This window comes from Trichosurus vulpecula, chromosome 2, assembly GCF_011100635.1.
Source record: "Trichosurus vulpecula isolate mTriVul1 chromosome 2, mTriVul1.pri, whole genome shotgun sequence".
Taxonomy (NCBI): domain Eukaryota; kingdom Metazoa; phylum Chordata; class Mammalia; order Diprotodontia; family Phalangeridae; genus Trichosurus; species Trichosurus vulpecula.
This window is the reverse complement of record NC_050574.1, coordinates 263606395-263631772: the sequence shown is the minus strand read 5'-3', so window position 1 is coordinate 263631772 and position 25378 is coordinate 263606395. Positions and strand designations below refer to the sequence as shown.

Below are 25378 nucleotides of genomic sequence, written 5' to 3'. Positions count from 1 at the left end.
GAAAAGACCTCTTATACAAGTTAGATTGGTCAGCAAAAAGTCTGGGTAAATCCTGTAAAGCAGGATGATACAAGGTAGTGGAAACAAAATCCAGATTTTCTAACTTGCTGGTGGCTTAACAACTCTATCCTTCTGAAAGGTGAGTTGACAGGTGGAAAAATGGAGAAGTGATTGGAGAATTACAGATTTTTAGAGCTAGAAAAAATTTTAGAGGTAGGGGTAGACAAGGATACTAGATTGCTTCAGGTAGGCCAATACCTGTAGGGCAGTATATTCAAGCTACCAAAATTGATTCCCAGCACGCAGCGGCAAAAGGTGTATGTCTGAGATATACCTGACCTGATAATCCCTCATTAGAAGTCTTTTAGGAGCTTTCAACCTAGCTTGATAATAACTCATATTCACATAGCACTGAAAGGTTCACAAAGCACATTCCTCACAACAACCCTGTGAGGTCAACAATACAAACATTATTATTCTCACTTTACAGAGAAGGAAACAGACTCCAAGAAGTGACCTGCCCAATGTTATGGGCTCACAGATTTAAAGCTGGAAAGTTCCTCTGAAGTCATCTAGTCAACCCTTCTCATTTTACAGAAGAAGAAACAGGCTTACAGCATTTAAGTGACTTGCTCCAGGTTACACATTAAAGTGGCAGAGCCTGGATTTGAACCTGGGTCCTCTGACTTTTAGCACTGCACCATGCTGTCTTCACAAAGCTAGTGACAGAAGTTGGCAACTTTGCATAGCTCTGCCTCACTTAAATCCAATTCACAGGCAAGTCAAGACTTCACTCATGATGTCATTAGTCTTCTTCAAAAACGAAGGACAAACAACAAGAAATGACAAAGCTGAGACTGATGCTAAGATCGTCTATGAGTCTTCTTTCTCTTACCCAACACTGCCTCCTCATGTTTAAGGAGCAAAATGCTTTACCTTCAAGGATTTGGTCAACAGTTTTAAATGCTTCATCAACGTCTCCATAGTCTATTTTTGATTCTGGCTCAAAGAAAGAGTTGTGCTGTATAGCATCCTAAGAATAAAATGGAAAAATATAGAGAGATATGTATATACATATGCACGTGTGTGTATATATATAATATATATGCATACACATTTTTTAAAAAAAATAAGGATTATTTTTTTCAAATGTGGGAAGGGTAAGTGGAAGGGAGAGAAAACAAAGTTGTGTTCTTAGGGAGGGTGGGTGGGAAGGGAAGAGGGAAGGGAATTTGGAACTCAAAGTTTTAAAATCAGATGTTCAAAAACAAAAAAAACTTTTTGTATGCAACTAAAAAATAAGATACACAGGCAATGGGGCGTAGAAATTTATCTTGCCCTACAAGAAAGGAAGGGAAAAGGGGATGAGAGGGGAGGGGGGTGATAGAGGGGAGGGCTGACTGGGGAACAGGGCAACCAGAATATACGCCATCTTGGAGTGGGGGGGGAGGGCAGAAATGGGGAGAAAATTTGTGATTCAAACTGTTGTGAAAATCAATGCTGAAAACCAAATATGTTAAAGAAATAAATTGCATTTAAAAAAAAATGAGAAAAAAAAAAAAAAAGGAAAAGCTAGCCAGTAGGAATTGAACATTACACAAGACCCAGCCTTATTGTTTTCATGGTTTGAGTCCTAGCAGCCTTCTTCCCAGGCCTATGCCTTGCTGAACTTTCCCGCAAATGACTTATGGAGAAGCAGTGAAACCTCAGGGCCACTCCCTAAGGAGAGTATACAAATAGTGCAATTTGAGATCTCCTAAAGATGGAGGAGGGAGGAGAGGATGGAAGGAGTGAGTACACTGAGTACACTTAAAACAGGATAACAGATACCATTTTCCAAGGACAGATTTGCCCTCCTCATTTTAAACACTGAAGTTTTATTGTTAAGACAGTTATGCCTTCATAACAATAATTAACTCCAAGTGTTGAAGAACATTGATAAAAAAAAACTATGTGGTATTTTCCAAAAGATAAAATTTAGTAACTCACTAATCACATTTATATAAAGCATGAAACTGGGGAAAAAGTAAACACAACTCAACTAAAATAAAATTTGCTTTCTGATTCTGAACCAACTCTGAATGCATAAATTACAGCAAAGTCCCAGTTCCTTTCCCACAACTCACTCCTCCTATAGCTCCATATAAGCCATGGCAAGCGGGTGTTTTCTCTGTCTCTTGACAAGTGTTAAAAAGGAGCCATACTTCATAAACTTCTTAAGTTTTGAAATTGATTGTCACGCCCAATTTTGATGGTTGTTTGATAGTGGATGACTTTAATTTTATCATACCAAAGTAATAACTGTTTAATAACTAAATAAACTAATCCTAGTTTATTTAGTCACCTCGTTTATTTTCTAACTAAGCTAAAGATAATATTTCCTGGGTCAAAAATAGAATCATGAGCTCACACATAGAGAGCTGGAAGGGCCTTTAAAGTGCTTCTAATACAATCTACTCATTTTACAGATGAGAAAACTGAGGCCCAGAGAAAAACAACTTGCCCACGGTCCCACAGATATTAAGTAGCAATTAAAGACTTTGAACTCAGGTCCAAAGTCAGAACACTTTCCACTGTACCATACTGCCTTTCAAAGTTAATTTGGAAACTCTGTTGAGCAATTTTCTTTCTTCAAGACCACGTGTCCCCTGGTTTCTAGGCCAACTTGAGCTTAGGTATTTTCCAAATATTTCCTGGCAAGAGAAGCCAGAGTTTGATCCGGATTTGGGTATTATACCACTCTCCACACATCCCTTTAATCCATCCATTAGTGTTTCAATCAGTCTTGGATTTAATTGCTAATGAAGATGGTTCAGAGGTGGAGTAAGGACTCTGCTCTACACCCTGGAAGGGAGCATTTGTAAAGTTGGCATTTTTATTTTGGGTGGAGCTTTTTCTCAGATAATTAGAGGCTTTATGAGTTATTTCTTTATTATTTTCCCCTGGATGATGGAGATGGGAACATTTTGAAACTGGAAGGAGGAGGAAGAAGTGGAGAAGTGCTCGTAATTTTGGGGTGCAGTGGATAAAGTGCTGCATCTAGAATTAGGAAGACCTGAGTTCAAATCCAGCCTTAGATACTTGCTAACTCTGTGACGCTAAGCAAGCAATTTAAATTTTCTTAGCCTCAGTTTCTCCATGTGTAAAATGGAGATAATCATAGCACCAACCTTACAGGGCTATAGTGAGAATCAAATGAGATAACTAGGCTAAAGTGCTTTGTAAACATCAAAGTATTATATAAATGCTAACCATTATTTTTACTATCTCCTCATTTAATCTTCAGTGATCTTTAGGAGAACTTTGTTAAGTACTAAGGAAGTGCCTATAGCTACCAAACTCAAATAGTCTTTTGTTTCTTTAGGACAGGAAATGAGGCTTGCTCAGTGGTGTTCAAAACAAATCTATTATGTAAGGAATGGTCCTAATTCTTTTAAAAACATATGTTTTGGTCCTAGGGAATTAAGTGCCCCAAAACAATCACTTGAATATCTTCCTGGTTCACTAAAAAGGCATCAACTTTAGCTTTTGAACAAAGACTTTTTTGCTTTTGCTTTCTTAAAAACAAATTGCTTAAACAAATTTAGGCATCCTTGGCAGAGAGCAGCAGGGTGCACAGTTGTTTTGGAACAAATTTTCTTGGAGACTTATCTTAGCCAGTTCCCCACAGCAGAGTTGATTTTTTTACTATAACAAATAATCCTGTTGTGAACATAAATTGTTCTCTGAGTAACTTCAAAAAACTCAAAATATCCTTCTTTATTTTATTTCTAATGTGTTAAGTTTTAAAAATTGTGACATGCTTTCATTACTTTATAAGACAATTAAAATAAAGTGCATGCATAAAAGCATGTAAAATTCCAGAGAGTGAAAAATCTAATAGCCTCAAAAAATCCATTCTGAAATGTGAGCAACTGACTATGATGTCTGTAGGCACATGAGGATTCTCAAATTGGCATTAAACTTATAAATGTATATAATGATGATTTAGTCTTAGAAAACATTTTTCTCGTATAGGAAGATACACATCGGGGAGTAGCAGAATAGGACCTGAAATTGGGCTTCTCAAGAGAGAATTCCTTTAATCTTTCTTCAGAGTTTGGCTGAATGGTGCTGATGAGGTTTGAGGGGGACAGATTCAGGGACCCTTTAAGGGCTGGTTTACAGGAGAGGGTCAACTGGAGGAATTCTTGGACTCAAGCATTCTTCAAGTCAAGGTGGCAAAGGTTTATAGTAATGCCAATATAGCGGGAAGAGCTCCTTAGGGAACTTACATTCCTTAAGGAACTTACAACTTAACAAGAATGATGCTAAAGCTTAGATAGGAAAAGTAGTGGATTGTCAAAAATATCTTTATGCTAATTAGGTGATAACCTACAACCTTGGTCACAGATGTCATTCATTACTGAAAACCACGGGAAAGGGGTTCTCAAGGGTGTATTTTTGGTCTGTTACATCTGTAGCAAGATAGCTTTGAGAGTTGATGTCTATAGCTTGACTTCTCTCTGGATTGAATATGATAACTTCGGAAATCAATACATGATAATTCTGTGGTCACAAGATAGTCTTGTTTTTACAAGAGAATTTCTTCAGAGGTCAGCTTGTTCTCGTGATAAGGAAAGATACTCTGTTTTGCTGGGGCCCACTCATGAGTTATTGCTAGGCATGGTGTCCCTGAGCTGCGAAGAAAACTGGCAGGGATAGTGTTTTGAGGCTAGGGAGAAATGTGATCTTTAAAACTGGGGTCCAGGCACAAGCACCGAAGCACCCCATCAGCTGCTGGACGCAGCTGGCTGTGTCCAGGGATGTAACTCCCCATAAAGATTGATGGCTCCCTGATCTCCTAATTTCTAAGAGAAGAACCACAGAAGAACTTGATAATCACCTCAATAGTCAGGATCAAGGGTTCCAAATCACTATACTCAATCTTCACCAGACGAGTTGCTTGCTTTGCTTTAACATCTGAATCAGCAATCACAGCACACACAAGCTGGCCCACACCATACACCTAAAAAACACAAAGACCATAGGCTTTTTCTCTGGGGAGGGGGTGCGGGTTGGGGAGGGACACTTTTTATTCATCTCTCGTATCACATTCATGTTCTACTATAGAGTTAGGTACACACATCAGCACCACAGGTTCTGAATGTACTCCCACGCTAAATGTTAGTGTCTGGTACATATTTCCAAATTTCAAAAGATCCCCCAATTTCACTGGTGGTGGATACAGTACCGAGTGCAACCTTTCCATGTATTAGTAGGTTGTGTGCTGCTGTGTTCAAATAAAGTCACCCCTTGGTGGCCACCCTTCAGAGGATGAGGCTCTACAACAGATTCAGTCACCCAGTCAGCACTTGGAAGGTTTTCTGGCTCCACTAGAGTGACCTTTAAGAACACAAGGTAACCTCTATGCTGAAATGGGGCAGAGTAGGGCCTTAGTGGGGACCTGCTTATACAGCAAATGAATAATAAAGTAACACATCCATTATTAACAAATCTTCTGGAAACAAGACACACTTAAAAGAAAGGTGATGACAGCTCAAAAGCGAATGAGGAAATTTCAAGACTACTTGGAAGTGGATCAGAGTTAGCAATGGCCAAAAGGAATGGACAGCAGTGGCACTGCTTCCTGAGAGCCAATCAGGATGAAAGACTGACTTAGGGGAGGTCTCTGGAGGAAGGGGCTTCCCGACCTGTGGCTTAGTCTGTTGTCTATGTTACTGGGCGGAGTGCTATAATGAAAGAAAGAGTTGACTACTCCCTGCCGTGGAAGCCTCATGATCGCTAGCATGACTGAATTTCCTATCACCTGGATTATTTCTACAGCCTGCTAATCAATCTCCCTGATTCCAGATTCTCTCTTCTCCAATCTATCTTACACACACACACACACACACACATACACACACCCACGCACACGCACATTTTACACACACACACCAAGTTAATAGTCTGAATTCATAAGTTTGACCATGTTAGTCACTGTCTCAAAAACTCTTCAGTGGTTCTTGAGAATAAAATGCATAGTTCTTGTCCTGATATGTAAGGCCACCCAACAATCTGGCTCCCAGATACCTTTTCAACCTTACTTTACAGTATTTCCATTCAAGAACACCCCATGTTCCAGCCAAACTAGCTGTCTAGTCCTTGAATCTAATACACAGGCTATTTCTTCTTCACCTTTGCTTCTTAGAATCCCTAACTTCCTTCTAGGCCCGGTTCAGATGCCCCATGTTCTGCTGGAAGCCTTTCCTGATTGCCCCAGTTTTGTGTGCTCTGTCTTCAAATTATCTTCTATTTATTTCTCTGTGCATCTGTCACATCCACTATAACTCCCCCTCCCCAACAGAACATAAGCTCCCTGAGAGCAAAGACTGTTTCAGTTTTGTCTTTGTACCTCCAGAGCCTATAACAGTGCCTGGGACTTAATGAAATATTTAACAAATTCTTGCTAAATTAAATTCAGTCTTATCTACAAGAAAGAGAGTAAAGGAAGAACTTTGAGAGAAAACAACACAACTTAGCCCAGTATGGACCACATTCCTAATCCTTCTCTATAATTTCAATCTCTGATAACAAAACTTCTGACAATAGTGAGTCATTAAGACATCTCTTTTTTATTTCTTATGAGAGATGTATCTAGACTGGCAAGATGAAGAGGCATTACAAGTCTAGGTGGCAAACTTCTGGCTTAGAATTTAATGTGTCTTACTCAGAACTTTTGCGGGGATGGGGAGCAGAAGTGATAGAATGAGACAGAGGAGAGACTACTGTCTGGTTCTTTTATTAACTTGGTTCAGCCCAATTTCTGAAAAGCTAAAAATTACTTTCGCATATTCTTTGTATTTTTTTTCTTTCTGCTGACATTCCTTCCCCTTTGTATTTACTTCCTATTCTCTCTCCCTCTATTTTGCAAGTTAAATATCCCTAGTTCCTTCCACTGATCCTGACATGGTATGGTCTCCTGTCCCCTTACCATCCCAGTCACCTCCCACCTCTCAAACATGATTCTTTTCTTAACATAGCCTAAGACTGTGCTCACTTATTGTCATACCTCGGTATTTATATAAATCACCATAGTGTCATCAATGTTGACATTTTCCCAGTGCACATTCCTATTTCCAGTGGTTCTGAGGTAGAGAATATGCAGAGGACATTGTCTTTATCTCTTTTGCAATGTAAAAATGAAAAATTCCTATCTCAAAGTATTTCATAGGCCTGAACACTGTCCTATTCCATTTCATCCACAAAGCAGTAGTTCCACAGGCAATACCAAACAATCTTGTTCTTTTAGTTGATATTTACTTAGTGCCCACAGTTCTCAGCTAACTGCCAAAACACCCTGGCTCTGTTTCATGGGGTTCACAGTAGTTTCTATTCCAGGTAGGTTTAGCTCAAGCTCCACTTATTATTAAAAATATTCCTTTTGAGTCTGCTTGCTAAATTGTGACTGTCTCTAAGACACTGAATTAGACACTGAATTCGAACTCTAATTTCTAGGTGCTCAGAGAGGCCTAAGAACTCCTGCAATGTATTTATATGTGCTAAATGTAAACTAACATTTCCCAGGCCAAAAGACTGCAGTGCCATTTTAACAGACAACACTAAACAAACTCCTAACCACTGAACCTTCATTGACATCAGGACCCTGTTCACAAACAGGTCTTCAGACACCAGAAGTCAAGTGCATGTTCCATGTCTGGGTGTGCATTATCCATCATCATCTGGGATGAAACAAAGGAGCTAGCAAAGAGAGTGGATTCCCTCAGGCTCTTGGAGACCAGATCATTAGATCATCATCATCCAGGCATTAATTGCCCCAGCCATCTGGCCCAAGATCAAGGCTTAACCCCTTCCTTCCATTAGAGAATATAGTCTGACATTACCCTTCATCATCAGAGAACCTTGGAGGGTGGGAGCCACCATTTGGAGCTCCCCATCCTATGGCTAACTAACTCCTATTCTCTCCTCCCATAATTCCTGTTATTCAGCATCACCATCTACCTTCTCCCCCAATACCAGAACCACTCTCCCAACCCAATTTCCTGAAGTTATCTGGCCCTCCCTGGTTTCTATTTCTACCGTGGCTTTTGAAAGCCCTGTTGTGTTGTGTTTAGCAAATTTCCCTTTATTTTGTGCTTCTCACACTCTTTCCATATTCTTGCTGGTGGAAAGCTCCCTCAGGAAGACATCGCCTCACTGATCAGCCTCTGCAGTGCTAAATGTTTTTTTCTCTCCCGTCTTCCAAGAAATGGGCCAGGAGGAGTAAATATGCTTACTCAGCTCCTTAATCAACCTCCAGGCAGCCTCTCTGCTCCTCCTTCAAAGATCTACTCTGTCCATCTAGATCAGTGGTGTCAAACTCAAATAGAAACAGTTGAGGCAACATGTTTAGAAGACTACAAATTAACACTATCTGTGTTGTATTTTTATTTTTGTTAAACATTCCCCAATTATATTTTAATCTGATTTAGCCTGCACTTGGGAGTTCTGCTGCCATCTGCTGCCAAGATCCCTCGATATAGATCCTTTTCAGTTATCTACCAGGCTCCAGGTCATTTCTCAACCACTTTCTCAAGGAGTTTAGTTTACTTAACTAATAGTTGTCTTCTCTACCCCAACTATTGCCTTCATTTTCAAGGACTTCAATATACAATGTTGATGTCCCTTCAGGCACAACTGGCCTCCCAGTAAATATATCAATCTCTTCAACTTCCATGACCTGCACCTTAACTTCACCTTGGTCCCTCATGGGGACAGTGACCTTAAGTCATACCATCATCCACGACTGGGTCACCTCCATGATCTTGAACTGCCTCTCTCTAATCAGTCTTCTATTCTTCTCTCTAGTCCTTAGTCTCATTCCTCCTAAACTTATTGTTCATCCTCACTAGGATGTCCAGTCTCTTCACCAATTCCTGTTCTCCTAGTCCCTCACACACCCTCTTCTGGTATCATTTTCTTCCCTTCAATTTTATCCCTATAGTTATAGTTCAACTATACACCATATTCTATGTCTTAAGATCTTTGCCCTCTTGTCCTACTGCCACTCACTCCTTGACAAACCACAACCCAGATCTTCCAATTTTAAGATCACTCCTCTTTTTAAAAAATAAATGATATTTTTCTATCATTTTTACACGGAAAATGACAAAGCAGATTTTGGCTTATTCACAATGTGAACACAGAATTCCATAATAAAGATACAAAGAATATTGAAATAGTTTGGTAATTTAGTACATTTTGAAAACTTTATGGTAGATTTTTTTAAATGTAAGTGATGTTAATTGGGAAAAGATACTTAAAAATAATAAAAGCATTATACCTCCTCAGTTGCCAACATTTCCTCATTTTCAGGAAACTCCCAGAAGGTGTTTACACCTTGAAGATCTTTACCTGTCAGGACATCAATTACTCCTGGTAGTTTAAGGGCTTCTGATGTATCAATAGACCTAAATTAAAAAATAAATTGCAGTGATCCCTCAGAGAAACATACTTGAAATCTGAAAGCTATTTAGAATATGGTCATTGAAAAACAAGAGGTAAGGATACACCTAACAACTATTTCAATCTAATTATTTGCTTCACTAACCTAAATGATTCAGTAGCTCATGATGAGAGTGAGCATTCTGGGAAAAGTGCCCCTTTCTATTCTTTGTCCCACCAACCTTTTTCCCACCTAATCTAAGACAACAGAATGGTGGCACCAAGTTGGGTACACATGGGTAGGATACAGAGGAAAAGTCTTGCTTTTATGCAAGGATTCAATTTTATCCTTTGAATGCGTGTGTATACATACACACACTTACATGTATGTGTGTATCTATGTATATGTGTGCATGTGTGTATGTACACACAATGAGCTTTCAGAACCAATCTAAGCTGACTAAAAGCAAGTCACGGAATCATATATTTAGGACTGAAAGAAACCTCAGAGGTCTACAAACTAGAAGAGAAATAGAACCAATATATGGAAGTTACAGGAAGGCAAATTTCAGTCCCAAACAAGGAAGAACTTCCTAATAGAGTTATCACAAAAGTGAAATGAGCTATTTCAGAAGATAGTTCACTTTCATTAGAATTCTTCAAACAGAGCCTCCAGAAGTACCTATCAAGGATTTTATAGAGGGGATTCCTATACTGGGATGGGTGCATGTACTAGACAAGACTAGAACCTCTGATGTTTCTTCCAACTCTGACATTCTTTGATTCTGTGACTTTAACTCAAGATCCTTCATGAGGAGTGATGAAATTATTGTGACAAATCCTGAAGTCCAGTCCCACCATGACCCTGACTCTCACTGACAACCTGAACAAATAATTTATCCTCTTTGACTTTTTTTTACCTTCTCTCTTAAACTAACAGAACGCTTTTATTGGCAGCATGTTTTGGAGGTCAGATGAAAAAACAAACTATTATTGCTTTCCTCCAGTCATGTTACTTACACAATCTTGGCATGAGCTCTTGAACTTGTTACAAAGGACAAGAAAAGTTCTTGGTCATGCGCAGGCATGTCATCGCAGAAAATTGCTTCACCAGTTGCATGTTTAATACCAGATTGGTGCATGATGGGACGCCCAATTGGATCTTGAAGAAACTGTTTTGTATCTACCTTCTGTTTAGTAAACAAAACCATTTATATGTATCAATAGAGAAAAAGCTACATTCTTTGTCTCATTCCTACATTCTTTTCATTTTGCTCCTCTCAGACAAAGTAACCATAAGTAAACTCATACATTAGTTTCTTTTGGTATTTCCTACTACCACTTTCAACTACTCTCCTTCTCTGCAAAATCTCAGAACACAAGGTAAGAGTTTTATGGGAATTAAAGTCGTATAGAAGTGACATCTGGGTGAAGATTTCACCATATTTTAGAGATCCAAGGAAAGGTGTGTGTTGCATATCTGTGTATCAGTCCTATACGTAATACTTTGAGCAATTTAGTTTTGTTTTTGGGTTTTTTGTTTTAGCCACAGTATAAACTAACAAATATTACTCTACTTCCTTCCGCTCAGCATATCCATGCTTGATCCCCAAATAAGTGGGGAAGAGTAAGAAGAGAGATGTCTCAGTGATACAAGAACGGAAATAAGAGTTCGGCAAAACCCAGGAGCCATGCTGGTAATACATATAGAAAAACAAATGCCCTCTGTTGCTTTAAGATACAGTTCTTTATTTCCTGCAAATCCACCACCTCATTTTCCATGCATATTCCCCATGTAGAACATGCATGATGTTTACAATTCTTGCTTTTATATACTTTTGTATTGGAAAAATGCTACTAACCTGGTACCTTAAAACAGTCTCATAATGTTTGGAATGGAAATCTTCTAAAACATTTCCATACTCAGCTGGTAAACAAGGACAGAGAGAGGGGTTCTGAAAGGAAAACAGTTCATAATTTTTTAGGGTGTTAAAATAAACTGTGAGTAAAGCCCCAAATCACATAATGGCGAACAGTTCTATTCCAAACCTGATTATCACTATAATCACTAGCAAATATTGAGTGATTTGTCTTCTGTATGTACGGCAACTATGGGTAAAAAGAGGCATGAGACAAAGTCCTTGGCCCTAAGTAATGCATAACAATCTAGCTAAAGAGGCTGAAGACAAAACCACAGAGCACTGAACATTGCCTAGTCTAGCTTTCTCATTTTATAGATAAAAAAAACATAAATATAGAAAGCTAATATCAAAACAATACAGCACATGCATAGTTTTAAATAAGTTATATCAGTAACTTCTAGCATCTCTTGCATTTCTTATTTGATCATTTTTAAATAGGAAATTAAAATTCCAAGATCATATAGTGAACTTTTCAAAGAGAGGGAGCTAACCATTATAGGAAGATTATACTGTGTTCAGAAATGAAAATGTGGCAAAGTAGAAAAAGCACTGGATTTAGAAATGAAGGGGACCTGGACTTACATCCTACCTTTAATACTAGCTATATGGTGATGGAACAGTCATTTAATTTCTTTGAGCCTTAATTTCCTCATCTACAAAATGAGGATTATACTCTCTCAGCATAGAGGTGGTAGAATGAAGCAATCATTATCAGAAACAGCTAATATATCGATTTATTGTACTTTAACCCTATGCCTTTATTGCAAGAGAATGTTCTCTTGGGGGTGAGTTTGATAGTTATTGAGAAGTAACAGGTATTTTTTAAGATCATCAATAAAATATTTACTTTTATAATAAAACATGGAAAAGAAAATCTATATTATTTACCCTCAAAGGTTGTTGTAAGGGTCAAATAAAATAATGTATATAAAGGCATTTGGGGACCCATAATATATATATCTATATCTATATCTATCTATATATCTATATCTATATATACATATATATATACATAATGTCAGCTTTTATTGTTATTATTCTATAACATGTAAATAAAGTAACTCTATGGTTATTATTTAACCCTTATTTCTTCCTGAAGCAAAGGTCCATCTTTACATCACTATTTTTTTTCTGGTGATACTATGTGGCTATGAATCATGTAATATTACATTAAATTAAATTTGTGGGTTACCCAAGAGGCAGTGGAAAGACATATGGCAGAAATAAGTAGGGTGAAGCATATTACCAAAGGAGAAATGTATACCAGGAGAGGCATAAATGACATCCTTAAAAATGACGATGGGCAAATTACCTTACCTCCCTGGGGCTCAGTTTTCTCATCTGCAAAATAAAGGAATTTGACTTGATGGTCTATAGCTTTTCTTCTAGCTCTAAAACAATGAGCCTAATGTATGACCAGAAAATGAGCAAGTTGCAGAAGCAAAGCATAACACATGGCCAACCCATGTATTTCACTGGTACTCATGTAATGTTGATGATCTAAAGCAGAGATGTCAGCTGCTGCAAAACTCTAGAGCACAGCCTGAACCAGATTAAAATGTAATTAGGAAATGTTTAACAAAATTAATTTTTAAAAATGCAGTATTGTTTGTTGTTGTTGTTCAGTCATTTTCTGTCATATCTGACTCTCCATGACTCCATTTGGTATTTTCTTGGCAAAGATACAGGAGTGGTTTACCATTTCCTTCTCCATCTCATTTTACAGATGAAGAAATGGAAGCAAAGAGGGTTGGGTGACTTCCCAACCCAAGATCACACAACTAACTAAATATCTGAGGCTGGATTTGAACTCGGGTCTTCCTGACTATAGGCCTGGTGCACTATCCACTGCACCACCTTGCTGTACTCCCAAAAAATACAAGACAGATAATGTTATCTTGTGGTTTTCTAATTTAACATGCACCAGTAGGGGTTCCTTTCTATTTGAGTTTGACACAACTGATCTAGAGGATGGCTTGCAGAACACTGGGTAGACCACTGTGGAGGATCTCTGGGAGGATATGGGCAAGAGTTGAGCAGGATAAAAAGTTATAGATGGGCTATAATCTGTAGTGAACCCATCTCACATCAATAACAGATGTATCAAAGAATAAGAACATTCTTTTTCTTAGTTTTGCCATATGACAAGGGAAAAGGTTTTAATAATAAGCCATGGACTGGGAGTTTATAGAAATTATTTTATTTTCCTTTTTTGATCAATATAATTATTTTAAAACTTCTCCATCAAAAATAGGCTACATCACTATTTAGTAAAAGTAAATATCTCTGGGCTTCAGTTTTCCCACCTCTAGTGGGAAAATAACACTTTTTTTCTGCCAATCTCAAAGAACTGGTGGTAGGAAAAATACAGGAAAGATAAAGTCTAGAAGAAACTTGGCATTTCTTAGTCAAAGTGATCAACTTTGGGAAATGATCACAGTGATCACCAAAGGAAGAGTCCTTAGAGATAATAATCATATTCACATTCATATGGAATTCTATGATTTAAACAGAGCTTCCCTCACAACCACCCTGTGAGACAGAGTGTCCAAGGATGACTTATTCACCTCATGGATGAAAAAACCTGAGGCTCCAAGATATTAAATGACTTGTCCATAATAATGCAAATATTAAATATCTGAGAGAGGACTCAAACTGAAGTCTTCTGACTCCAAGTTTAGCATTCATTCTACTGTCCTGCCCTTTCTGTTATCTAACATTATTTTATTGTTATTGAGTCATTTCGGTCCTATCCAACTCTTTGTTATCCCATTTGCCATTTTCTTGGCAAAGATGATAGGGCAGTTTGTCATTTCCTTCTCCAGCTCATTTTACAGATGAGGAAACTGAGGTAAACAGGGTTGGGTGACTTTCCCAGGGTCACACACCTAGTAAGTATATGGGGCTGGATTTGAATTCAGATTTTCCTGACTTCCAGACTTCCATCCACTGTGCTACCTAGCTAGTCTATCTAAAATTATAAAGATGACAAAATGGAGGTACAGAGAAATGAAACTGCTAGGAGGGATAGAGCTATGAATATAACTCAGAGCTCCCAGTCCCACTCCAATGACCTTTGCACTATATCATATCCCTAGCATCAGTCTCATAAATGTAAGGAGAAAGAGATACACGACAAAAGGGGAAGAACAGAGACTCTTAACTTGGGATCCATGAAATGTTTATCTTTTAAAAAATATTTTGATAACTATGTTTCAAAACATTCATAATTCTACATGTTATTTTATTCTTTTTAAAACATTATTATGAGGAGCGGTACATAGACTCGCCTGGACTGCCAAAGGGTCCATGAAGCAAAAAAAAAAATTAAGGACCCCTGGTATAGATGGAGCTGCACAAATCACTTACCATTGCTGATGATGAGTCACTAGGGTTCTCTTTGTACACTAAGAGTAGCACTTCATTGCAAATAAGCCAGATGAGAAAGTAATAAGAGATGAGATTTATATTAAGAATAGCATATCACTACAAGGAAGCCATATGAGTAAATAATAATTTAGCATTCATATAACATTTTAAGGATTTGCAAAACTTGTCATATACTGTACATTATCTCACCTAGTGAGGTTGGCATTACAGGTACTGTTAATCTCATTTTACAGATAAGGAAACTGAGATAAAGAGAGAGATTAAGTGATTTGATCATAAAAGTAGTATCTGAGGCAGGATCCAAACCTATTTTCACTGACTGCCATTCTTTCCATTTTACTACAATGATTCTTTGTTGGCAGAAAATCCATTCATACTCTTAAAGAACACAAATGTTCTACACCAGGGGTGGGGAACCTGAGGCCTCAAGGCCATATGTGGCCTTCTAGGTCCTTGGGTTCAGCCTTTTGACTGAGTCCAAGTTTTACAGAACAAATTCCTTTATTAAAGAGATTTGTTCTGTGAAGTTTAGATTCAGTTGGGATAAGTAATTTTCCCATATTTATATATGGAATGAGAAATTTTCTGTGATAATCTTATCTAGTAAGCAGAGTACTTTCTTCACTGATTGTTAACAATGTCCTTCAGAAGAGGGAAACCAGATCTAAACACTATCTTAAACTTACCAGCATCTTCAAATTCTGCAACACTTCTAAATAGAATTTGAAAAGAAAGCTGACAATGAGAGATCTCTTGTATTCCACCTTTCCACCTGGAGCTGAGGCTGGGAGTAAAACTTCATCTAGAACCAACCTGCAAGCTTCACCCAGCATCTCCTCATTCCAGGCTCTATGAGAAATAGATTTAAAAAAATTAAAAAGTAGAACTCAATACACACAAGTCATTAGCCTACAGATTCAGGTAGCCTATGGGACAAAGCATGGCTCTTGAAATAAACAACAAGAGGTTGTTATGATTATGATTATGTTATGTTATAGAATAAGTCAAGTGTTAGTTCCACTTCCCTTACCCTTAGAAGAGGGCCCAAAACAAAATTTAAAATATGCTGACAAGTAGTTGTCTATAACTGCCTCTCTTTATTTCCTCTCCTTCTATAGACATATACATATATATACATACATATGCATCTATGTATGTGTGTGCATATATATGTACTTATACAGAAAGAAAGAGAGAAGAGAGAGGGAGTATGTGCATGTGTGTGTACATATGTATTTGGCAGGGTATACTGAAATTGCTCATGTTTTTTCAACCTGGTAAATAGTCTCACACACACTAATGAGGTCTGGAAGGGTTGTAATTAGTGTCTGTTGGAGAGGTAGCCATACCAGTAAGACTGGTGAAGCAATAAAGGATTTTATGTTACAATAAATTAGAAATGTCCCAATGTTCTAAGTCTATAGACATCATATCGTACCTTCCTGTGAGTTTCTGGCAAAGTTTCTTAGCACAGACAGTGGTGGAGCCAATGCCTCCATAGAAAATACAGATGTCTCTAATGATGTTTGTGTCTTCTTCAAAAAGGACTCTCATTCCAGAAATAACAAATGCCAGGGCATTTTGTTGACGTGGAGCTTGTCGAAAAGCTGAGACAAATTCCCACTAAGGACAAAAATTAAGCAGAGAAAAACATTAAAAGCACAGGTTACTCAGTAGCTAAGAATATGTGTATACATATGCATGCACACAGGCACACAATTTTGCTAGATGACTAGCCATTAAGTTGACTAGTAAAGTTTAATTTTTAAAAACCATGCTTCACCTTCAGAAAACCATGAAGGGGATTTTTTAAAAATCCAAAATTAGTTTAAAATAAGATAAATTAAAGCACGTTTATTCATTTTGCAAAAGTGTTCTTCACTTTACAAAAAAGAGCCACCACATATGTTCTTTAGATACCTCTCTTCCACAGAGAATGTAAAATATAGATGGTGTAATGAAAAGTGAACACAGAAGACTTGGATTCTAGGTCTGATTCTGCCAAAAATTAGCTGTGTGACCCTAGCCATGTCACACACCTCATCTCCATTCAACAACATTCCCCTTTTCGAGTTTAAAACATTATTTATTTATTTAATAATTTTAGTTTTCAGCATTAATTTTCACAAGAGTTTGAATTACAAATTATCTCCCCATTTCTACCCTCCCCCCCGCACTCCAAGATGGCATATATTCTGATTGCCCTGTTCTCCAGTCAGCAATCCCTTCTGTCGCCCACTCACCCCAATCCCCTTTTCCCTTACTTTCTTGTAGGGTGAGATAGATGCTTATGCCCCATTGCCTATATATCTTATTTCCTAGTTGCATGCAAAAACTTTTTTTTGAACATCTTCTTTTAAAACTTTGAGTTCCAAATTCTCTCCCCTTTTCCTTCCCCACCCACCCTCCCTAAGAAGGCAAGCAATTCAACATAGGCCACATGTGTATCATTATGCAAAACCTTTCCATAATATTCATGTTGTGAAAGACTAACTATATTTTGCTCCTTCCTATCCTATCCCCGTTTATCCAATTTTCTCCCTTGACCCTGTCCTTTTTCAAAAGTGTTTCCTTTTGATTACCTCATCCCCCTATCTGCCCTCCCTTCTATCATCCCCCATTTTTATCTCCTTCCTCCTTCCTTCCTGTGGGATAAGATACCCAGTTGAGTGTGCATGTTATTCCCTCTTCAGGTCAAACCCGATGAGAGCAAGATTCACTCATTCCCCCTCACCTGCCCCCTCTTCCCTCCCAACAGAATTGCTATTTCTTGCCACTTTAATGCGAGATAATTTACCCCATTCTATCTCTCCCTTTCTCCCTCTCTCAATATATTCCTCTCTCATCCCTTAATTTGATTTTATTTTTTTAGATATCATCCCTTCATCTTCAACTCACCCTGTGCCCTCTGTCTATTACATACATCATCTTTCCATGTAGGATGTAAACAAAACAGTTCAACTTTAGTAAGTCCCTTGGGATTTCTCTTTCTTGTTTACCTTTTCATGCTTCTCTTGATTCTTGTATTTCACAGTCAAATTTTCTATTCAGCTCTAGTCTTTTCACTGAGAAAGCTTGAAAGTCCTCTATTTTATTGAAAATCCATATTTTGCCTTGGAGCATGATACTCGGTTTTGCTGAGTAGGTGATTCTTGGTTTTAATCCTAGCTCCATTGACCTCCAGAATATCATATTCCAAGCCCTTCAATCACTTAATGTAGAAGCTGCTAGATCTTGTATTATTCTGATTATGTTTCCACAATACCCAAGTTGTTTCCTTCTGGCTGCTTGCAGTATTTTCTCCTTGATCTGGGAGCGCTGGAATTTGGCAACAATATTCCTAGGAGTTTTCTTTTTGGGATCTTTTTCAGGAGGCGATTGGTGGGTTCTTTCAATTTCTATTTTACCCTCTGGCTCTAGAATATCAGGGCAGTTCTCCTTGACAATTTCTTGAAAGATGATATCTAGGATCTTTATTTGATCATGGCTTTCAGGTAGTCCAATAATTTTTAAATTATCTCTCCTGGATCTATTTTCCAGGTCAGTCATTTTTCCAATGAGATATTTGACATTGTCTTCCATTTTTTCATTCCTTTGGTTCTGTTTTATAATACTTTAATTTCTCATAAAGTCACTAGCTTCCACTTGCTCCAACCTAATTTTTAAGGTAGTATTTTCTTCAGTGGTCTTTTGGACCTCCTTTGCCATTTGGCTAATTCTGTGTTTCAAGGCATTCTTCTCCTCATTGGCTTTTTGGAGCTCTTTTGCCATTTGAGTTAGTCTATTTTTTAAGGTGTTGTTTTCTTCAGTATTTTTTTGGGTCTCCTTTAGCAAGTCATTGACTTGTTTTTCATGGTTTTCTCGCATCATTCTCATTTCTCTTCCCAATTTTTCCTCTACTTCTCTAACTTGCTTTTCCAAGTCCTTTTTGAGCTCTTCCGTGGCCTGAGACCAGTTCATGTTTTTCGTGGAGGCTTCTGATGTAGGCTCTTTGACTTTGTTTACTTCTTCTGGCTGTATGCTTTGGTCTTCTTTGTTACCAAAGAAAAATTCCAAAGTCTAAGTCTGAATCTGCTGCCTGGCCATGTTCCCAGCCAACTACTTGACGCTTGAATTTTTTGTCAGGGTATGACTGCTTGTAGAGTATAGAGTACTTTGTCCCAAGCTTGAGAGGTTGTGCTGTTGTTTTCAGAGCTATTTCTCACAGCAAACTCTGCCACACCAGCGCTCCTCCTCCCCCAAGAACCGCCAATCCTGACTGGACTCAGATCTAAGCAGGCTGTGCACTCCTGCTCTGATCCACTACTTAATTCCTCCCACCAGGTGGGCCTGGGGCCAGAAGCAACTGCAGCTGTAGTTCTGTGCTCAGAGCTGCACTACCTCCGCTGTCCCCATGGTGGGGGCAGAGCTGCAAACTCCTTTCACTCTGTCCCAGAAGCTTTTCCCACTAACTTTCTCTGTTGTCTTTGGTGTTTGTGGGTTGAGATGTCTGGTAACTGCCACAGATCACTGATTCAGGGCGCTAGGGCCTGTTCCACCTGGCTCCCAGTCTGGTTGGTCTGGGCACAGCTGGGCTCTGCTCCCCTATGCTCCCAGCTCCATGCACAATAGACCTTACCTAGCGACCATCCAGGCTATCCTGGGCTGGAGCCCTGCTTCCCTCCGCTATTTCATGGGTTCTGCAGTTCTAGAATTAGTTCAGAGCCATTTTTTATCAGTGTTTGGAGGGTTCTGGGGGAGAGCCCTAGTCAGGTCCCTGCTTTCCAGCCACCATCTTGGCTCTGCCCCCGACCTTCTACATTACCGTTTTCAATATAATAATGACTGAATAATTTTATTTCTAAACAATTTTTCAGAAACATCAATAACAAGATATATCAATATGAAACCTTTCCAATTCCATTTCCCAGTAAGGAATACCTCAATCTCTTTTCCCTGTCTCCCCACACTGATATATCCCAGACCTCCTTGCGCCCACAGGGGGAGGTAGGGAAAAAATATTCATACTATGTGTCAGGCACTGTAGTAACTACTTTACAAATTGTCACATTTGATTTTTATAACAAACCTGGGTGGTAAATGCTAGTGGTATCCCCACTTTATAGGTGAGGAAACTGAAGCAGACAGAGATTAAGGGGCTTGCCCAGGGTCTCAGAGTTAGTACATGTCTGAGGCTGGATTACACTCAAGTCTTCCTGCCTCCAGGCCTAGCTCTCTACCAACTGCACCACCTAGCTGCCCCAGATGGGCTAATGTGGGCATGTCACACACCACTCCTATGGGAAGAGGAACCAAGCTTGTCTAGGTTCTTTATCTTGGGGAGGGAAAAATCTTGGAACAAAATATTGCCATGGACAAATCAAGTCAAGTCAAATTAACAAGCATTTGTTAAGTACCTCCTATGTGCCAAGCATTGTGCTAAACAGAGTACCTACAAAGAAAGGCAAAAAAAAAGTCTCTGCTCTCAAGAAGCTCATCTTCTTCTAATGGGGGAGACAGCCTGCAAACTGTGTGCAAATGAGATATCTAATCCCAAAGAGAAGGCCCTAAAATAAAGGACTAGCAGGAAAAGCAGAAAAGTTGGGACCTTAGCTAAGAATTAAAGGAAGCCAAGAGGCAGGCTGAAGGGGATTCTAAGCCTGGTGGGCAAGCAGTGAAAATGCTCAGTAGAAAAATGAAATGTCATAAATCTTATATTATTAAATCTTACGTTGCTTTCAATAGAAACATTTTTTATGCTTTCTTCTAACCCCCACAACAGGGAAAGGTATGTTTTTCAAATTTTATTTAAAGGAAATAAAAGCAACATGGAGTGGAACCAAGTATAGAAAAGTCTCAGGTTAAAAAAGCAACTTTCTATTTTAAAAAGAGAGAACAGAGGGAGAATAAAGAGAAGGAAGAGGAGTACGGTAATAAATAATAGTCAGCATGTAGCATGAGTATAAAGTAACTGAAATGCCTGAACTCTGTGCAAGTTACTTGTAACAAAAAATTTTCTGGACTTGAACCTTTCACTGTGAATACAGAAATCCTTCCCCTCCAAATTAGGTCTGATAGCTAATTCAGTTGTTCATATTAGGCTCCTTGGTAAAATGAAGAAATTCCTTACCTTCCTAGAATAGGGGATGTTCACTGAGATTAAGATTTCTTCTGGTTTGAGATCTGAACTTCGTGCCCTCATAAGAAACTGGTCATTTAAAGGAATTTGTCGCTTTCCATCTGTCAGGGGAAAAAAATAGCAATTTCCACAGATTCTATTCTGTCTCTGCCTCCACCGCACCCCCCCCCCTTTTTTCTGGAGTGGACCTGTGATTTTATTTGGGTAGGGAGTTTGTGGTGAGGAACTCCATCTATCAATGAGATAGCACCTTCTCTGGAACTTAGAGAGTTGCCTGGGGACACTAATTTGTGCAGGATCACACTATTTGTATGTACCAGAGGAAGACTTGCACTCAGGTCTTCCTGACTCTGAGGCAGGCTTTCTATCCCTCTTGTTCTGTCCTTCATATGATCAGATTCTGATGAATGAGGGAACTCATGAAACCATATACCGGAAGGAATGTTAATAATATCTAGTATTATTACAGTGTTAAGGTCTCAAAGCTTAAGGTATTTTACAAATATTATCTCATTTTATCCTCACAGCAATGCTGAGAGGTTGGTACTATTATTATTTCCATTTTACAGATGAGGAAAAATGAGGTTAAGTGACTTGCTCAGAATCACAAAGTCAGTAACAGTTGGATGTCACGTTTGTACTCAGGTCTTTCTCATTCCAAGTCTAGCACTTTGCCACCTAACTGTATCAAAGGAAAAGATTAGTTGGGTTGGAAGAGAGGGACTGAAGGAAAGAAGTTTTATTCCTAACTATAGAAAATAATTAAATAGCCTCTTTTTTTATTTTTCTCTTTCTTGTTAACATCCAAACACATACATGTTCATTACCTAAGTATATATGAAATTCCTTCTGGTAGACTGCGGCAGGGTTAGTACTGCGAGGAGAGCCCCATAGCCATGAAATTTTCTTTTTTGTAATATTTAGTTTACTTATTTTCAGTTTTCAACATTCACTTCCATAAATTTTAAATTTTCTCCTCCTCCCTCCCCAAGACAGCATGCAATCCGATGTGGGCTTTACACATACATTCCTATTAAACACATTTTCACATTAGTCACGTTGCATAAAAGAATTATGATGAATGAGAGAAACCATGAGAAAGAAAACAAAACAAAACAAAGGAGAAAAGAGTCTGTTTAGCTCTGCATTCTAACTCCATAGTTCTTTCTCTGGATGTGGATGGCATTTTCCATAATGAGTCCTTTGGAAAAGTTTTAGGTCCTTGCATTGCTGAGTCTATCAAAATCAGTCCTCGTACACTGTGGCTGTTAAAATTTTCTATTTCTACTCTTGAAAATACAGTCAGTTCTCATCATCCTCCATTCTCAACCACCTGGAAGTTTATTAACCAACATCCTGCCAACATTTCAATATGCAAGTCAATTAGTCTGTTAATGCTTATGCTTACCTCTTTAGCCCTAAGCTAATGTTTTATAACCCTCAGTGATATTAATTTATATAAATTCTCCCTTTGGAGTTTGTGGAACATTCATTGATCCAAAAGTTTCTATTCTTCACCTAGAAAATTCTGGGGATTAGGAGATATAAGGAAAGGACACTTAACAATTAGCAAGTTTACAAAGGAACCCTATGCATATACAGGGGTGCTAGTTTATATTTCCAATTGTAGAATGAGGCACTTAGGGTATGCCAATTGGAACTTTCTAAAGGTTTTGGGCAGCTAGGTGGCATAGTAGATAGAATACTGGTCATGGATTCAGGAAGACCTGAGCTCCAATTCAGCTTCAGACACTTACTATCTATGTGACCCTGGGCAAGTCATTTAACCTCTATATGCCTCAGTTTCCTCATCTGTAAAATGAGCTAAAGAAGGAAATAGCAAATCACTTCAGTATCTTTGCCAAGAAACCTCACCCCTTGAAAATGGAGGGGGGGAGGGGCAGAAGAGTCAGACACAACTGAAAGAAAAAAAATGGTTTTGAGGCTTGCTGTAACAACGACTTTTTTTAAAAATATACTACCAAATGCAGGAAAAGTGAGAAGTCTGGTGAGATATCGCAAGATTTAATGTGAGACTTAACTTGAGCCACAGTGTGATATAGCTGCTAAGAAAAAGTTAATGTGATTTCAGATTGCCTTAATAAAGTACAGCATCCAGAGCAGGGAAGATGATAGGAAGATGTCTTTGTCAGACTGGCTCTAGAGCAGAGATGTCAAATTCAAAAACTCCAGGTACACCAGAACCAGATCAACAAGTAACAGGGAAATGTTTGACAAAACAAATATAAGATACAATATAGATAATGTTAATTTGTGGTGTTCAAAATCAATACAATGATGATATCACTGCTTTAGACCTATGTGTTCAAGAGGGACATTAGGAGGAGGCCCCCCGGGATGGCGAGGAGACTCAAAAGAATGTCATATGAAGAGCAGGTAAGCCAGGGGTGGGGAACCCACAGCCTTCAGGCCACATGTGGCCTTCTAGATCCTTACATGCAGCCTTTTGACTGGATCCAGAGGTGGGGAACCTTCAGCCGTCATGTGGCCTGAAGGTGCCAGCACTCTTTCAACCAATAAATCAACGAAGAAATATCTATTAAAAAAATAATCTGCTGTGTTCCAGACACTTTCTACTGATCTATGCTGAGATCACAGGTACTCGATCTTTGATTTCATTAAAACGAGTAAATACTGTTGATAAGATTACCCCTATTGGTGCAGGTTGGCACTTTTCCTGAAATATTTAGTCTTAGTTACCTAAATCATGGAGAGACTAAGTGTTTTGTCCAGGGTGATAAACTAGTATTCGTCATGGGTAGGATTTGAACTCAGGTCATCTGGATGGTTCTATAACAACTTTGCCATGCTTTCTCCCACTGATGTGAGAGCCAACTTCAAATATTTGAAGGGTCAGCTAGGTAGTACATTGGATAGAATGCCAAGCCTAAAGTCAAGAAGACTTCTCTTCCTGAGTTCAAATCCAGACTCAGACACTTACTAGCTATGTGATCCTGAGCACTTAATGCTGTTTGCCTCAGTTTCCTCATCTATAAAATGAGCTATAGAAGGAAATTGGAAACCACTCTAGTATTTTTGCCAAGAAGACCCCAAATGGGGTAACAGAGTCAGATTTGACTGAAAAATAACTCAACAACAACCATGTGGAAGAGGGATTAAAATTATTATATATAGATCCAGAGAGATGCAATACAATCAGACCAATGAAGAAGTCATAGCCAGATATTGACTCAGTATAAGGAAGAACTTCCTAACACTTGTTCCTCCCAAAAATAGTTGTTTTGAGTCGTTAAAAAAAAAGTTCTGGTACAGAGCGGGAGTAAATTCCACATTGGTAGAAATATTCAAACAATGGTTAGATAACCACTTGCTGAGGGTCATAGATTCAGAGCACTTTCGAGATAATCTAATTTGATTTCCTCATTTTTCAGACAACTGAGGACAAGTGAGGTAAAATGGCTAAAGGTCACAGAAGAAATAGACAGTAAAGCTAGTACTTGTACCCAGGTCCTTTGACTCCAAATCCATCACTCTCCACTCTTCTTGGTGGTCTCATTTCTTGACCTTTTGAAGGGAATAGTAGGCAGCAGCTGATTTGTCTCATTCTTGACAAAGAATTTGGGAGCTCTGCATGTTGTGGACCCTACATTTAGTCATAGGAAAAGCATCTCCTCGTCTGATCAGAAGTTAGCTCCATACTTTCAGATACAGAAAGTGAAAATTCTTGAGCCAACAAATTCTTCCTACATCATTATAACGGAACCAAGCCTATTATGATGGGCTCAGGACATTCAGCAAGGTTGAGACAACTAGCTATTGCTGTACTATTTGATGGTTAAAACATCTTAGAAGACAGAGATCCCCTATTAGAACAATTGCCCACTTGCAGCTCTGCATTACTCTTTGTACAGCTTCTATGGCACCTATTTTAAATTACCTGGGGCAACCATTGAAATAGACTCTATGGTACCTGCTTATTGCTTTGTTTACATCCTTGTCTTTTGCCTCCATCAGGGTTTCTTGACTGAACCTCTAGCACCTTGATATTCATCGCCTTAAAAATGGGTGAACTTTGCATTTCTGGACTCTTCCTAAGGCATCATGACTACTTTCCAAGCCTCCGTTGAAAGAACATTATCTGAGTGATGAAATAATGTTCACAAAACCCATCAGCTTTAGCCACAGGCATGAGTTCACTGAGACAGGAAAATCTTGTGATTCATAAAGGGCACTGTTTGTATTAATGGGCATCCTTAGTTCCCCAGAACCTAGTACAGTGCCTGACACATAGTAAACATTTAATAAATGTTTGATTTGAATTCAGGAAGAGGAGTCTTCTTGACTTTAAGCCTGGCATTCTTCCACTGCACCACCTAGCTGCCCCTTCAAATATTTGAAGTTGGCTTTCACATCAGTGGGAGAAAGCATGGCAAAGTTGATATAGAACCATCCAGACGACCTGAGTTCAAATCCTACGCATGACAAATACTAGTTTGTCACCCTGGACAAAACATTTAATCTCTCAGTGATTTAGGTAACT

At 38.6% G+C, this 25378-nt stretch overlaps 1 protein-coding gene across 1 annotated transcript in view; it reads right to left on the bottom strand.

Annotated features, from left to right (window-relative positions):
• Window positions 1-25378, bottom strand: part of LOC118837800 (aldehyde oxidase 1-like) — a gene marked incomplete at its 5' end in the record, with an annotated part of 86543 nt that overhangs the window by 41363 nt on the left and 19802 nt on the right. Inside the window, 8 exon segments of the mRNA XM_036744892.1 lie at window positions 937-1033; window positions 4886-5008; window positions 9326-9452; window positions 10447-10616; window positions 11289-11381; window positions 15425-15587; window positions 16177-16361; window positions 20848-20957. Of these exon segments, the coding sequence (XP_036600787.1) occupies window positions 937-1033; window positions 4886-5008; window positions 9326-9452; window positions 10447-10616; window positions 11289-11381; window positions 15425-15587; window positions 16177-16361; window positions 20848-20957 (1068 nt within the window).